Source organism: Nannobrachium achirus (assembly GCF_963921795.1).
Source record: "Nannobrachium achirus genome assembly, chromosome: 6".
Classification (NCBI taxonomy): Eukaryota; Metazoa; Chordata; class Actinopteri; order Myctophiformes; family Myctophidae; genus Nannobrachium; species Nannobrachium achirus.
This window is the reverse complement of record NC_137815.1, coordinates 41,375,418-41,390,457: the sequence shown is the minus strand read 5'-3', so window position 1 is coordinate 41,390,457 and position 15,040 is coordinate 41,375,418. Positions and strand designations below refer to the sequence as shown.

The 15,040-nt window shown below is 41.7% G+C and overlaps 1 protein-coding gene across 1 annotated transcript in view; it reads left to right on the top strand.

Annotated features, from left to right (window-relative positions):
* Positions 1-15,040, top strand: part of col2a1b (collagen, type II, alpha 1b) — a 73,745-nt gene that overhangs the window by 32,196 nt on the left and 26,509 nt on the right. Inside the window, exons 18-28 of the mRNA XM_080727681.1 lie at positions 492-545; positions 3,903-4,001; positions 4,870-4,914; positions 7,013-7,111; positions 7,264-7,317; positions 9,792-9,899; positions 10,238-10,291; positions 11,090-11,188; positions 11,992-12,045; positions 13,794-13,892; positions 14,353-14,406. Coding sequence (XP_080583807.1) covers positions 492-545; positions 3,903-4,001; positions 4,870-4,914; positions 7,013-7,111; positions 7,264-7,317; positions 9,792-9,899; positions 10,238-10,291; positions 11,090-11,188; positions 11,992-12,045; positions 13,794-13,892; positions 14,353-14,406 — 819 coding nt within the window. The remainder of the gene's footprint in view (positions 1-491; positions 546-3,902; positions 4,002-4,869; positions 4,915-7,012; positions 7,112-7,263; positions 7,318-9,791; positions 9,900-10,237; positions 10,292-11,089; positions 11,189-11,991; positions 12,046-13,793; positions 13,893-14,352; positions 14,407-15,040) is intronic.

Sequence of the window (15,040 nt, the reverse complement as noted above, 5' to 3'; positions counted from 1 at the left end):
AAGGAGTTGCTCTTTTTGTATTTGCTGTAGTTCAATGTGCTGAGATCAACACGGTGTAGTTAGTGCAAGATTGTACATACATTGCACCCCCATACTTCCCCTCACCCACCACATCCTACTCCCGCCTGTTCTCTGGCCCCTCTGTTCCCACCCGTTTCCCTACCTCTGTCACGCTGCTTTCCTCTTCATTCACCCATGCCTCCCCCCCCCCCACCACACACACACACACACACACACACACACACACACACACACACACACACACACACACACACACACACACACACACACACACACACACACATGCCCCTCTCCCCCTTACCTACACTGTACCATAGCCTTCCCCCGTTGTTATTACAGTATGTAAGTTCTTATTCATGGCGGACTGGCGGTAGCCCCAGGAAGTAGTGATTGTGTCAGGAGGAAGGGGAGTTTCTGTGCTGTCAGCAGTGATTGACAGCCTGTTCTCTCCTCATTACTTTTGTCTTTAGGGCCCTGTTGGTCCTGCTGGAGCTCCTGGCTTCCCTGGCTCTCCTGGTTCCAAGGTATGTGAAGAGTTCTCTCTCTCTCTTTTAGTCTCAAACACTGCAAAATCCTCACTGTCAGAGTTCTGACACTGAGGATTCTACTGTGTCGTTCTATCCCTTGCCTGTGTGTATTGTGTGTGTGTGTGTGTGTGTGTGTGTGTGTGTGTGTGTGTGTGTGTGTGTGTGTGTGTGTGTGTGTGTGTGTGTGTGTGTGTGTGTGTGTGTGCGCTCGCGCGCGCAACTGTGCGTGTGGGGCGGGGACTTGCGCGCGCGTGCGTGCATGAGCCAACAGAACTGCAGTAATATTCCCATGTTTGGACCACTCTGAACATAAGCCAAACCACTCTGAAGAATGTGACAGGTGACAAAGATGAGGCACTTTGTGTCACCCCATGCAGTTAAGAGTCATTTCTGCCTGCCCTGAATCACGTCAGAACGCAGAGTGCTCAGTAAATGGAGGCACATGGCTGATGGCTCTGAGAGGATTCTGTTGACTCAAGTCGAAGAGATTTACACTGCGTTGTGCGCCGGTGTCCCACACTGAAAATAGCCAATCTACAAGCTCACAACCTGTCGCGCTGCAGCGTGTTGTGATCTTGCAGATCTGCTATTTTTGGTGCACGACACGGCATGCAGCCAAGTATAAATCAGGCATTAGTGAAACTAGAGAAGGTGGCATTGGAAAGTGCTCTAAGCCTCCCTCTGTGTGGAAAATTATAGAGGGGTTATTCTCTCTCTCTCTCTCTCTCTCTCTCTCTCTCTCTCCCTGGGACTGATTTATTCCTCCTGCATGGCAGACAGACCCAGCTCCATGCCCGGGGGCCTGATGCTGGTGGTTTTTTGCTTTCTTCTCGTTCCCCCAGTGGGAACGAGATTTAGGAATAAAACCTGGGAGTCGCGGCTGTGTTTACAAAAATCCAGCCTCTTTTAAAAGATGCCTTAATTACGGCATGCTCAAGATGCCAAATTGTGTGTGTGACACTGTGTGCGCGCACGCACACATGTGCGAGTGTGTGTGTGTATGTATGTGCATGCGTGCATGCAAGCGTGTTTGTATGGTACACAGGGCACATCTGTGCATGTCCTTTTAACGTGTATAGATGAGAGAATGTGAGTTTGTGTGTGCGTGCGTGAGCCTGTTAATCTGATACTTTGATCTATTCAGCAGTGCCTGCAGGGCAGTGTTTTTGTCTCCTCGTGGGCCCACAGAACTCCTTCTCTTTGTCCAGGTTTTTACTGCGTCCGCACTGCACTTTATAGGTGTGAATTGGTGCAGCTGAAAGGACACAAGCCAGAAAGCATTGCAACCAACGGCCACAAAATAAAAAACCTCACAAGGAGCTCTAAACCTCAGCTCAGTGAACCGTACACTTTATTGTAGTTGACATTTTTTGGCAACAGACACAATCCACTGTTGTGGAACTAGACTGCACTGGATAAATCTTAAGTTTACTGTTTACTTCTTTGTCCGATGAATAGCAAAAACAGACGATCTACAAGCTCACACACGATGCAACGTGCCACGTGAGCTTGTAGAGTTGCTGTTTTCACTATTTGTGAACATTTTGAAATTTATGGAAAGACAAAACTAAAACATTTCACGTGGAATAGTCCAAAATAGGGACGACAGGATGAAAGTCAATAAAGGAAAACGCTGACCCTGCCATCTATAAACTTTATTTTTGATCTATTGTTGTACTGTTAAGATTCCCTGATAGATGGCCATATTCTCATCCCAGTAGGCACGTTATCCAAGCTGTCAAAGGCAATAATGCATTGCAGCCACTACCGCATGACATGCAAACCCATACAAACTCTATTGAGTCATGCTGTTGAGTCATGATGTATATAAACGACTACGTCAGCGGCAAAGGAATTCCATTCAACATGTTGAGGCCTGTGACCTCACAAGAGTGCGGTGTAATCATTGGCTGATGCCCATAAGGGAGGCGGAGACTAAAGTCTAAAGTCTATTTAGTGAAAACTGGCCCCGCTCTGGACATGAAAGTCTGTAAATCATTATGCACTTGGCTCTAACTTGTGCACTTTGTAGGCAAACACTCATAAAATATTTATTGAAAGGCCAACTAATTGTGTTTTGCATTTTTAAATATGTTTGTACAAATTAAACTCCAGTGTCATTGGTTTACCTCTACGAAATGTGAATTGTGTTAATTAATTCATTATTAATTCATTAATTTGATTGAGCTCCTTTAACAAATGAACACAAACCATCCTGGTTTAGTTTTTCCCAGACCCATTGAAAGAGACTTTTTTGATCATGCTGCAACGTTTGTGTATCGTGCTTCAGCAACACCCATTATGAGCATTCAAGTGTTTGGAACATTTACTTCCGCCATCTTAGTGTTCGTGTTGTTTTCTCTGAGCACGCTGAAACAAATGAAAGATCAACTGTAAGTTGGTTTGGGAAATAGAAGTCTATGGGTCGGTTGTAACTCTCAATAGCTCTGTTTTTCCAAATTCTTTAATTAAACATGGTGTTTATGAATTAGGCTACCATACTAATAAGGGATATAACTATTGTCACCCTAAAAGCCACTTACACATGGCAGTCCTCAAACATATTTTCTTTATTTTTACTACTTTTACTTTTCTAGTTAACAATACTTTAAGCATGTAACCTGCTTACTCCATCTTTAACTTGATGAAGTCTTATTTCGACCGTTAGGTCGAAGTTACTATCAAAACCTCCACCGGATGTCCGTCCGTCAGTTGTCTGTCACATCACACTTTTCCCCTACTCATATCTCCGCCACCGTTGCCCCGATCCATGCCAACCCCTCATTTCTCACATGGCCCTCTTCTAGCGCCACCATGAGGCCGATTCTTGCAAGACACATTTTTGGACACTGCTCCTACAGATTTTGCCCTAAAATCACTCAAAGCGGTACACAGTATCTCTAAAGTCATGTCATCAACATGGATCTGTCCCATTTGCCATATTCCCTCCTGATTGGCTACCATTACCTTCTAAAGTTTGTGTATGCGACCTGACGGTCGCTTATCTCCCGATTTATCCCGATTTATCTCCCGGTTATTTTTAGCATTCAGATCTATCTTATGTCAAGTATGGACCATCAGACTCTCAACTGTCAATGAGACATAGCACTCGTGCATTTCAAAACGTGGGCTATTCACAGATATTTCCCTGTCATGACTAGTTTTCTCCTAGAATTCTCCTAGAATTTGTTTAATACCACCCCAGTTAGTAGACTAGAGGTCCTTACACAACAGGAGAGTGTCATGACTAGAATGTGAATATTGTAGCTAACATTCAAGTTCAAGGTGTAAATACCTGGTCTGTAAACATTGAATGGAAGAAGACTCTTCTCTATCCCCTGTGTTGTTCACCAGGGAGAAGCTGGCCCTACCGGCGCTCGTGGACCTGAGGGTGCACAGGGTCCCCGAGGAGAGTCTGGTACCCCAGGATCACCTGGACCTTCCGGCGCATCTGTGAGTAACGTTGAAGATATGTCTTAACGGTAGAAGGTCTTAGTGATATACTGTAAAGACCATGGTGCACTGACAATGCAGATGGGCTATTTCATAATTAAAACTAGGGATGCACCATCAGTATCGACCAGATATTGGTATCGGACGATATTTGCCGTTTGCGGTCAGGTCAGTTGGTATCACAAAATAAAGCTGACATTAACCGATGGCAGTAGCCGATATTTATCTGATAAGCATAAAGGCATCTCCATACTTTGACCGAAACCGACGTTTTCGGTCAAAAGGTCCTTTTCTACCATAAAATGATATCCCTCGGGACTTCTGAAAAGCATTGGACCGAACGAGAGTTCGGAAATTTGCACGTCGGAAAACACAATTCACCGAACATTTCGGTCGAAGTATGGAGAGGCCTTAACTTTTAGGCTGGCTATGTTGGTGTATTGGTTATCTGCAGCATACCAAGCTGTAGACACTGAACAGTTATTTATTTTAATTAAGATGTATTTGTTTCCCTGGCACAAAAGAGGGAAATAAATATATAATCAAATATTGGTATCAGTATCGGTTATCGTCAAAATTATTATTTTAAACATCGGTATCGGCCAATAATTTTCCATATCGGTGCATCCCTATAATTGTGCAGTGAGCGATTAATAACGTTGGAAATAATCATGAATTGTTTTAAGGGAATTGTTGTAGAGTTGTACTAAATTGTTGTATACTGCTTTTGATTAACTCTAGTCCACCTAGACCAAGTCCAAGTGGCTCAATGCATTTTTAGGAAGATTCAGTCTCATCTCTAATGAATGTGAGAAAAGTAGTTTGTTTGGAGCAATCCACTGACTCACTTTTCCTCCTCCTTCTACAGGGTAACCCTGGTACTGATGGTATTCCTGGATCTAAAGGATCATCCGTGAGTATAAAGCAATACTTAATCTATCTTACACACCACCACTCTATTGCTGTCACCCCCCCTCCCCATGGTACTGTGGAAATTATATTTCATGGTCTGTAGCCTATAATTGTCTTTTATTGGGAGTAAAACCTGGCTGGGCGTTAGTAGAGAGGGAGGTTGGTGAAAGCTGGTGTATCCGAGTTATCAAGCCTGCATCCCACATTCCTGGCGTTTAATTGACTTACAGTAGGTCGTCTGTAACATCTCCAGAAGGCAATAGTTATAGTAAGTAGGATTACATACAAACCACTTCACAGTTCACACCTCACTGGTTAGTGCTTTGTTCTTTGTTCAGTGCCCCTTTAATATTTAGGTGTGCTACACATAATGAGACGTTTCTACCCATAATCTTCATAATCTTCGGTTTTAGAACTGTTGGTCTGACACTGTAGTAGGCATGTAACGATTCACTCAACTCATGATAAGATTTTTTTAAACACAACCTTTTTTTTCAGACAAATTACAGATTTTTAAAATGTTTTATATTATTCCTCTTACACAAATCCAGTATTTTCTTCTCTTTTACTTTTTACTCTTTTTATTCTCTTTTCAATACAGTAGCAAATTACTGAAAACAATTTTTTTAATCAATTCTCTTACAAAGATCCTGTTTAATTTTTTTGTCTTGTCTCGATTGCACCCTCAGCTGTTTGCATCGCTATACATCTTTTATTAAACCTGTTGAAATTGTCACAAGTTTTAATTGATTTTAATCAATTTACGATAAATCGTTACATGCCTACGATGTAGTATTATCTACAGTAGCTGGTACATCTCCCATTGAGACTACCACAAAGCTACTCTTTAGCAGTAACACAAGAGAGCTCGTGTTTATTGTGGTTGTTGGCACTGTTGTGCTGCGGCCTAGGCACAACTCATGCCTGCACTGCCGTGCCAATAACCACAATAAAGCACGACCTCTAGCGTTTTATTGCTTTTATAAAACGGTATACAGTGGTTAAAATGGAGATCGTTTTGAGGTAGCGTTAGAATTTGCTACGCACTGTTATGGTAGACAGAGCAGCACGAAGGGTATTAATTTACTTGTCATGGATGTCACTAAACTCCTGAGCAACTCCTGATCTGGCCCTCAGAGAAAAATGAATCCAACTAGTCCAAATCCTAATACCATCGATGCAGTCTCACCACTGAACAGACCAGAAGGCTGTTGTAGCATCAGAATTTGAGGCCAAATGGACCCGGACGAGAGTGCATGTATAGCTGCTGAAGTAGTACAGGATTAACCAGCAATTCATTTTATGCATAGTTATGATGGCTACCAGGGGTTTATTACATATAGCATCACATTCATTCATTATTATGAAGTATGGAAAGACTTCTTTATTTTTTTATAGGTGCTCCTGGAAGGAGCTAAGCTCCAACATCTAGCTTTGTCCCGTTCCCAAAAAATCTCCGGTCCCCAAAACATTTGAAACGCAGCCTACATCTGGCCTAGATATGGCCTACATCTTGGCACAAACGGCTCCAAGTTTGTTGTATGGCCAAGCCAAGCTTCGCAGGACGATTGGCCAGTGGGACGCTTGTTAAGTTCATTGATTATTGGGTGGATGGATAGAATGATTTTTTTTTGGAGCCGTGTGCAAAGCACATGAGCTCCCTGTGAGTGGCAATGTGTGTCCTCACCAGAGTCTGTCCAGTCAAGAATGAACAGGATCTGCCCATGCGCAATTCTTTGGATGGGATTTATGTCACTTTGAAGTGAGCCGATTTTTTGGATGGGATTTATGTCACTTTGAAGTGAGCCGATTTTTTGGATGGGATTTATGTCACTTTGAAGTGAGCCGATTTTTTGGATGGGATTTATGTCACTTTGAAGTGAGCCGAATCTCTGGGATCCGTTCTTTTCAAAGAGCCGTTCAAAAGTTATTTATTTTGTAAATACTTTGTAGATTTTGATTATAATTACAAATCACTTCAATCAAAAACATAGACCTGGAACTGCTCAAATTCACGGCTCCACTTCGAACCGAGGTTTGATTTTTTTTTTATTCATTGATTCGTTAATTGAAATCCTCTCTTGTCTCTTGGTGTCTAGGGTGGTCCTGGTATTGCTGGTGCACCTGGATTCCCTGGCCCTCGTGGCCCTCCAGGGCCTCAGGGAGCTACTGGACCTCTTGGGCCCAAAGGAACATCTGTATGTATTCTCTCAATAGTTCATTTTATACACAAGCACACTTTATTGTTGCCAAGGGCTTGGCCAGTATGGAAACTGACTAGAGTGTGCCGTTAAATGTAACAAAACATCATCTCTTTCTCTCTCTCTCTCTCTCTCACTTCTCTCCTCAGGGAGACCCTGGTATTGCAGGGTTCAAGGGGGAGGCTGGACCTAAAGGAGAGCTCGTAAGTGTTTTTTCCCACCGCACTGACTGTCAATTATCCTTGCAGTCTCACTCACTTTCTCAGAACATTCCGGAACTCCCTGTGTACCACGTCTCACACTCACCCCCACTAAATATCTTGATATAATATATAAGTGCTCTCCCAGGCATAATAAGTTAGTTTGAGGACCATACCGCGGTGGCCTGGCATGTCTAGCCCATTGAGTATGACTCACTGTATATGTGACATTACTGCAGACCAATTTCCAAAGCATACTGTGGATTCCATTAATGTCAGTATGGTATGAAAATCAACATGCAGAGACTTGAAACTTAGGTCAAAATAAGACATTTTACTGCACTGCAGTTTTTTTGTTTGTTTATTGCGACCATAGGTTGCAGTTTAGTATGTGAACCGTCACAGCTTGACCGTATCTCTGTCTGTCTATAACGCCTGACACTGTGGTTCCCCTGACACATCAATGTGACGTCACAGGTGACATCACAGTGATGTCAGATACTCAGAGCAGGGATCTCCATATATGGGCATAAAAGGCTGACAAATCACTGTGACATCACAGGTGACATCACAGTGATGTCAGATATTCACAGTAGGGATCTCCATATGGGCATAATAGGGATCTCCATATATGGGCATAAAAGGGATCGTATGTATGATGTCAGATGACATAATCCATATATGGAATATGGCCAAGACAGATGGCGCGACCTCGCCCTTTAGGGCAAGGCCGCTTTTCGCCCTTAGGCGTCTTACTGGTTTATTTAGTTTTAATGTGTAATAAAGCACAGATTGATTTGAAAAGGCTACCCTAGTCCCTGGAGATAAGATTCACATTCAAATTAAAATTCTTTAACTGTAACTTCTTAGAAATGCAATGAAGTTTAGCCAACGTTGACTCAATAATTCACCTTGGGTCAAATATCAATGTTTGACAAAAATACTAATGTACTGAGCTCATGAATGGAAACATTCAAGACTGCTGTAAGAATCAATGCTAGGAAAATATCAATTCCACCTCTATCCCTACAATACGATTTACACAAGCAACATGCTTGCCTTTTCTCCCTCTCCTCTTTTATCTACAGTACATTGCAGAGTAAACCGTAAATAAAGTATTTTCTGGACTATAAGGCGCACCTGACTATAAGGCGCACTGTCAATGAATGGTCTATTTTCAAACTGTTTTCATATATAAGGCGCACCTGACTATAAGGCGCACATAATAGACGCTACCGTTGCGTTATGCAACAGATGGAGCTGTGCTAAAGGGAATGTCAATGTCAATGAATGATCCATATATAAGGCGCACTGGACTATAAGGTGCACTGTAGTTTTTTGAGAAAATTAAAGGCTTTTAAGTGCGCCTTATAGTCCGGAAAATACGGTACATTGGGCCTCTTCCTTAGTTCCTTCACAGGTTTTACCAATTATGATGCTAATTAAGGTGTTTTGTTGTGTTCGAACAGAGTCTTGGTGCTGATATTGTGCTTGTTGGCTCACTGGAAACACTCTGCTACGTCTGTGGGTTGCCTTAGGCCTAGAATTATTGAATGCTTTAACCAGTGAAAAATAGCAGATATACAAGCTCACAGCGCGGCGCTGCGAGCTTGTAGATCTGCTATTTTTGAAAAAGTCGTGAAAATGTGTGCAAATCTTTGAATACATGTATTTTCAAAGCAAACGTTTGTAACTCAAATTTTGCTTCTGGGTGGTCCCTGGAACTAAATATTTTGAGATGGGGGTCCGTGGCCAAATACATATCAGTTTGGGGGTCCTTCACATGAAAAGGTTTGAGAACCACTGACATAGTAGTCTCTCAAGAACAGACTAACTGAGCTCCAGTTAAGTGAAAAGGACCTTTTCTTTGACGATGGCTGGCCAGATTGCTGACATAGAAACATAGGTTTTTCAAAAAAATCTTAGAAGGATTCAAAAGACACTTATAGAACCGGGTCAAAATTCTAATTTTCACGATTTTTCAAAAATAGCAGATCTACAAGCTCGCAGCGAGGCACTCGGTGCCGCGCTGTGAGCTTGTATATCTGCAATTTTTCAATAGTTAAAGCATAAATTAATGATACACAATAATGTGTACCCGTTCTAAATGGGTTAAGGGTGTGTAACTCTGAGAGTGTACACATAAGGTTCAGTTTGGTTCCATCTGTGTTATATGGGCGACCTTGACATTAACCATCAAACACAGTACTGAGGGCGCAAAGTACTTGAAATGAAAGAAGTTTGAGAACCACTGTGCTACAATAAATGGAACAGGTTAGAATCATTGGTAACACCAGGAAGTAAGGAAGGGGCCCAATTTCTCTCCAATTTGGCTGCTGTGCATAGAGCCATATTAAATAACACCTTACTGTACCCAGCCACCTTCTGGGCAACAGAATGATTATATTTATAGAAGGACCATTGTAAGCAGACTCTTTCCGTGCTAATAGCAGTTTGTGCTTGGTTGTGTTTACTAGGGACCCGCTGGTCTTCAGGGCCCACTCGGCCCAGCAGGAGAGGAGGGCAAGAGAGGCCCCAGAGGTGAGCCCGGTGCTGCCGGACCCCTCGGACCTCCCGGAGAGAGAGTGAGTACCATCACATCATGTGGTTCGTCAATGTTTGTAATGGTTGATAACACTGTGTTGTCTTTAAAACCATACAACTGTATGAAAAGTGTTAATTTAACTCAGATAGTGTACAAATGGACCCATAAGGGTCAAACTTTATTTATTTTGAGTTGCAAATGGATAAATGAACTCAGATAGTGTACAAATGGACCAATAAGGGTAAATTCTTTTTTTATGGGTTAGTTATGAATGTATAAATGTAATACTGAGATTCTGACGGTGTATCATCTTGGCCTCCAACTTAGCTGTTCAGATAATGATCTTCATACATTTTCTTTTGTTTGTGTTCTGTTTAGGGATCTCCTGGTAACCGCGGTTTCCCTGGTCAGGATGGTTTAGCTGGTCCCAAGGTGAGTTATCGGCATGGCGACGTCTGTCCCTACTGGGGGTAGAGAGGCTTATTATAGCTGTTGGAGGTGAAATGAACTGCCTGTGGAAGCGGAAATGAACAGTAATGTATTCGATTAACAGAGAGTTAGGTTTTCAGGACCGAGACTAGTGTCCTGTAAGTTTAGAATAGCTGTTAAAATACATTTTGAATGTCATGCCATGATAATGTTACTCATGTGATCCGTACATTATCTACTGTATGTAGGAATTAGATCAACATTTTACAAACAACATCCCTATCTCTAAGGATTGATATTTCAAGCTTTTAAGCCATTCATTTTATTGAAGTTTCAATAATACAGCCTAAGGATATTGGTGGTCACTGGTTAGTGCTTTGTTCTTTGTTCAGTGCTCCTTTAATATTTGGGTGAGCTACACATAATGAGCTCACAAATGGAAACATTCAAGACTGCATTAAGAATCAAATTGGTCCCTACTGGGGGAAATTGGCCTCAAGTTATCTTGTTTTAAGAGACAACAGTGATTCTTGCAGTTCCATGATGTGGCCACAGGGTGCCAGCATAGTTCTCGAAACCATAATTTATAGCATACAGTATGTTCTGTATCCATTATCCATTGACATATTATCTAACACTATCCAACATAATTGGATTTTATCTAACAAAATGAATCAATCCACTCATCTGTAGTAAATTAATAGGATTTCCCCCTTAGGCTGGACCATGGGAAGCTAATCATTTTTTTAAATTGGACTGAATAACTGGCTGACACACATTGCTAATTCTCTGTCTCTCCAGGGAGCCCCAGGTGAGCGTGGTCCCGGGGGCGCAGGTGGTGCCAAGGGTGCCGGTGGTGACCCCGGCCGTCCAGGAGAGCCCGGCCTTCCTGGTGCCAGGGTAAGCTGATGTCATTTATTCTCAAAATTGTTTATTTTGTCATTGGTGGTCAATGCGTTTCTTTCGACTATTCATATTCACTGGCTTAGGGCATAAAGATCTATAAGTATGATAAGTATGACAATGCCAGCTGGCAAAATGCACACAACGCCTCGCACCGAGCCTGGCATTGGCCAGACTGATCTTGTGGGTTCACAAAAATTCCCCAAGATGTCAGTCTGGACATCGACCCACAGGAGACGAGTATAGTGGCCTGGAGTACTTACCTTGACAGACAAACTCCTTCAGACAATCAGTGTAACAAAACAACTGGTGCCCAGTCCAGAAGTCCAGACTTCCAGAGGTCCAGACTTCTGGACTGGGCAGACTTTGTGGAGAACTTTTGTAAACCCACGTGATCAGTCTGGCAAAGACTTGTTATTCCCCCCAGGACATTCCCCATAAGAAAACAACAATTTAATAGCGCAACAATGTGTGTGCGCCAGCACAGAGCCCAATCTGTGGTATGAAATCAAGTGTCCATAGTGTTATATTTTATGGTGTACCTTGCTTAATTCAGCGGTTCTGAAAGTGGGGTCCAGGGATCCCCAGTGGTCCTTGAGGGGGTTCCAGGGTTCCCCAGCAAAATTAGTTAATATAGCATCAAAATCCATTTAACCGCTTTAACCCTATATAACTCAGCTATTTTCAAACTAACCTTGAAAAAGGTTTGAGAACCGGTGCCTCAGTTTAGCTGGTGTCTGTTGTGAGAGGTGTGATGACTTATTGAAATGTGTTCTGCCTTCTCTATTCTCCACTTCTAGGGTCTCACTGGTCGTCCTGGAGATGCTGGTCCTCAAGGCAAAGTCGGACCTTCTGTAAGTGCACTTCTTCTGCATGCTGTAACATACATTATTGTTTTTGTGACTAAATCTAAATGACTGTGAGTGGTGATATGGTACAAGTCGTACTTCCACTCATTTAGTGAATCAGAAGGTTCTATGGTATAGTGTCAGGGGCGCTGGAAGTGGGGTGCTGAGGGAGCTGCAGCTCCCCTGGTGGTGGGGAGGGGAAAAAAAAAAAAAAAAAAAAAACGTTTTTTTTTTTTTTTTTTTTTTTTTTTAATAAGCCTATATATATATACACACACACAAAGCTATATTAAAACAATAATATATTTGACTTTGGGGAATAAAATATGTTGAAAAAATGTATTTGATTATCACATGGTGACCTAATCACATGGTCACCTTGCCACTTCCGGTCAGAAGGGAAGTCGAATTTAAATCCTGCTTTGATGGCACACCAAAGTCTATTTATTTGAGAACTAGAAACTGTCTATAGGCTCATTGTTGCAAACTAACACCGTATATGGTGAATAAAAAACAGTAGAAAACTGTTACAAAAATAATACCCGATTTTGTAGTGTGTGCGTGAGTGACTGTGTGTGTGCATGCGTGCTGTGTGTTGCACTGTGTGCTAAAACAACTAGTAACTATATAGCTCCTTGTTACACCGTTGTGCGGGGAATAAGCACCCGAAACCGTAATAAAAATAACCCAAAACCGGATAAAAAAAACGTGAATTTTTCGGAAATTCTCCAGGTTCAGCTCACCTTGGGATTTGGGAGTTCCAGCGCCCCTGTATAGTGTTGCAAGATTTACCATGTCAGGGCTAAAGTAGGGCTGGGCAAAATATCTGTATTGTATCTACCTGTACATCATTGAGATTATTGTCTGGGATTTTGGATATTGTAATATCTTCATATGACAAACATATTGTCTTCCTGATGTTAACAAGTTCCAGAAAGCTTGTATTGGCTATTTTTATTTTGTTCTTTTGTTTGTTTTTATTATACATCACCTTGCGATTTGTACTCAAGTACTAGCTTTAACTGAATTGTTGCAATTTAATTATGCAACACTGTTAGCGTCATTATTATTGCCCATTGTTTCATTGAGAGACTTCAGTAATTGGCTTCTACATTCACATTCAAAATCAAAACTAAGACAACCACCCAGATTCGCTTGAAATGTGTGACACATCTCTACCATGTCATGGTGCATTTAGACATGTGCTTCCTGCAGGATTTTTCTGCGAAACACATCTGTTTACACTGTGAGGCAGTCGCACCAGAAGCCTCCATTGAACCAAATTCAATTTATTAAGTCAGTGGGTAGGCAGCTCCTCAGGGCACAATGACCCTGTTCACCTGGACAATAATAGAGGGAAATGACTCATTGTATCTCCTGTTTTGTTTTGTGCTTCTCACTTCTGGTGCTGAATATTACAAAAAATATCTATATGTTCTTGTTGAGTACACTGAACATTTAAGTTTAATGATGAAACGGATTGATTAGTTTGGTGGTTAATTGATTGATCGATCGATGTATTGATGGATTGATTGATTGATTGATTGATTGATCGATTGATTGATTGATTGATCGATGATTGATTGATCGATTGATTTATTAGTTGGTTGGAATCTCATTTTTTCAAACCAATCATCACATTGCATCCGCTTCATGATGAATCTATCTGAGGAAAAATGCTTTTCTACTCTAGCATCTCTTTCGAAACAGAAGCAGTTTTTTTCCCCTAAACATGCTGTACTTGTCTCTGCCAGGGAGGAGCTGGTGAGGACGGTCGCCCGGGTCCCCCTGGACCTCAGGGAGCCCGTGGACAGCCTGGCGTCATGGGATTCCCAGGACCCAAAGGAGCCACTGTGAGTAATTGCATAAAAAAAGTGTGAGAAAAATGTGCTGAAGACAAATCCATAAATCATAATGGAAATCACGAAGAAAAAAAAAATATATATATAGTCTAAGTTGAAAAAAGTACTGCCACCACCTTACCCATCCATCCATCCATCCATCCCTATTCTGGGGGGAACGTTTTTAAAAATAGATGATCTGCAAGATCACAACTTGTCACATTGTGACGCGTTGTAAGCTTGTACATCGGCTATTTTTGGCAGAGAGATTTGGTGTAGATTGACAAAAGAGCACACCAAGTTGTACAAAGCAACTCAGGTCTGTTATACTAAGTATCGACGGTCTAACTGATTAATTGCATCAGTCTTACATTATACTGTTGCCTGCCAGCCACACACAAATACATTTTCTTTCCTCTCAGTTTTTCTATGGATTGTGACTAATGACAGCATTTTGTATCCTTCTGCTTAGGGTGAGCCTGGTAAGGGTGGAGAGAAAGGACTGCTCGGTGCACCTGGACTGAGGGTAAGTCATTTTCCTCCTGTCATTCATCCACTGTGGACGATCACGCTCACTTAACCTTACAGTACATCTGTGACAAAATGGCTGGAGCTAAAATACATGGCCACGGACACACATAACTCAGGGGAGTCAATCCAGACCAGCACACACACACAGAGAAGCTCAAAAGAGACGTGATGCGACACGTAGTGAGCTTGTAGATTTGCTACTTTTGCTACTTTTGGAATTATTTTTAATGTGAAAGTGACAGTGGTTATGTGTGTCTGTTTTATAAATATTTAACCAATGAAAGGTATTAAAAAGAGCTTGTAACTAAATAAAACTACATTGGATCAAAACATTTACCATTTCCTGAAAAGTAACCATTTTGGACATAAAAGGTTTCCACCCGATACAATTTACAATTTAGGCATTTAGCAGATTTACAATAAGCAAGGGCAGCACAAGGTAATACATCAAATGCATAGAAACAGTAATCTAAGAGCGTAAGTAGACCGAGAACCTATTGTGAGTCTAATCAATAATCTGTAAATCGAAGCTGTACACACGATAGCGGCAAAATGACAATCTCAAACCGATTTGTAAAATGATCTTTGTGTTCTGGTACCTTAATCCTGCATGCCATCTATTCTGTGAG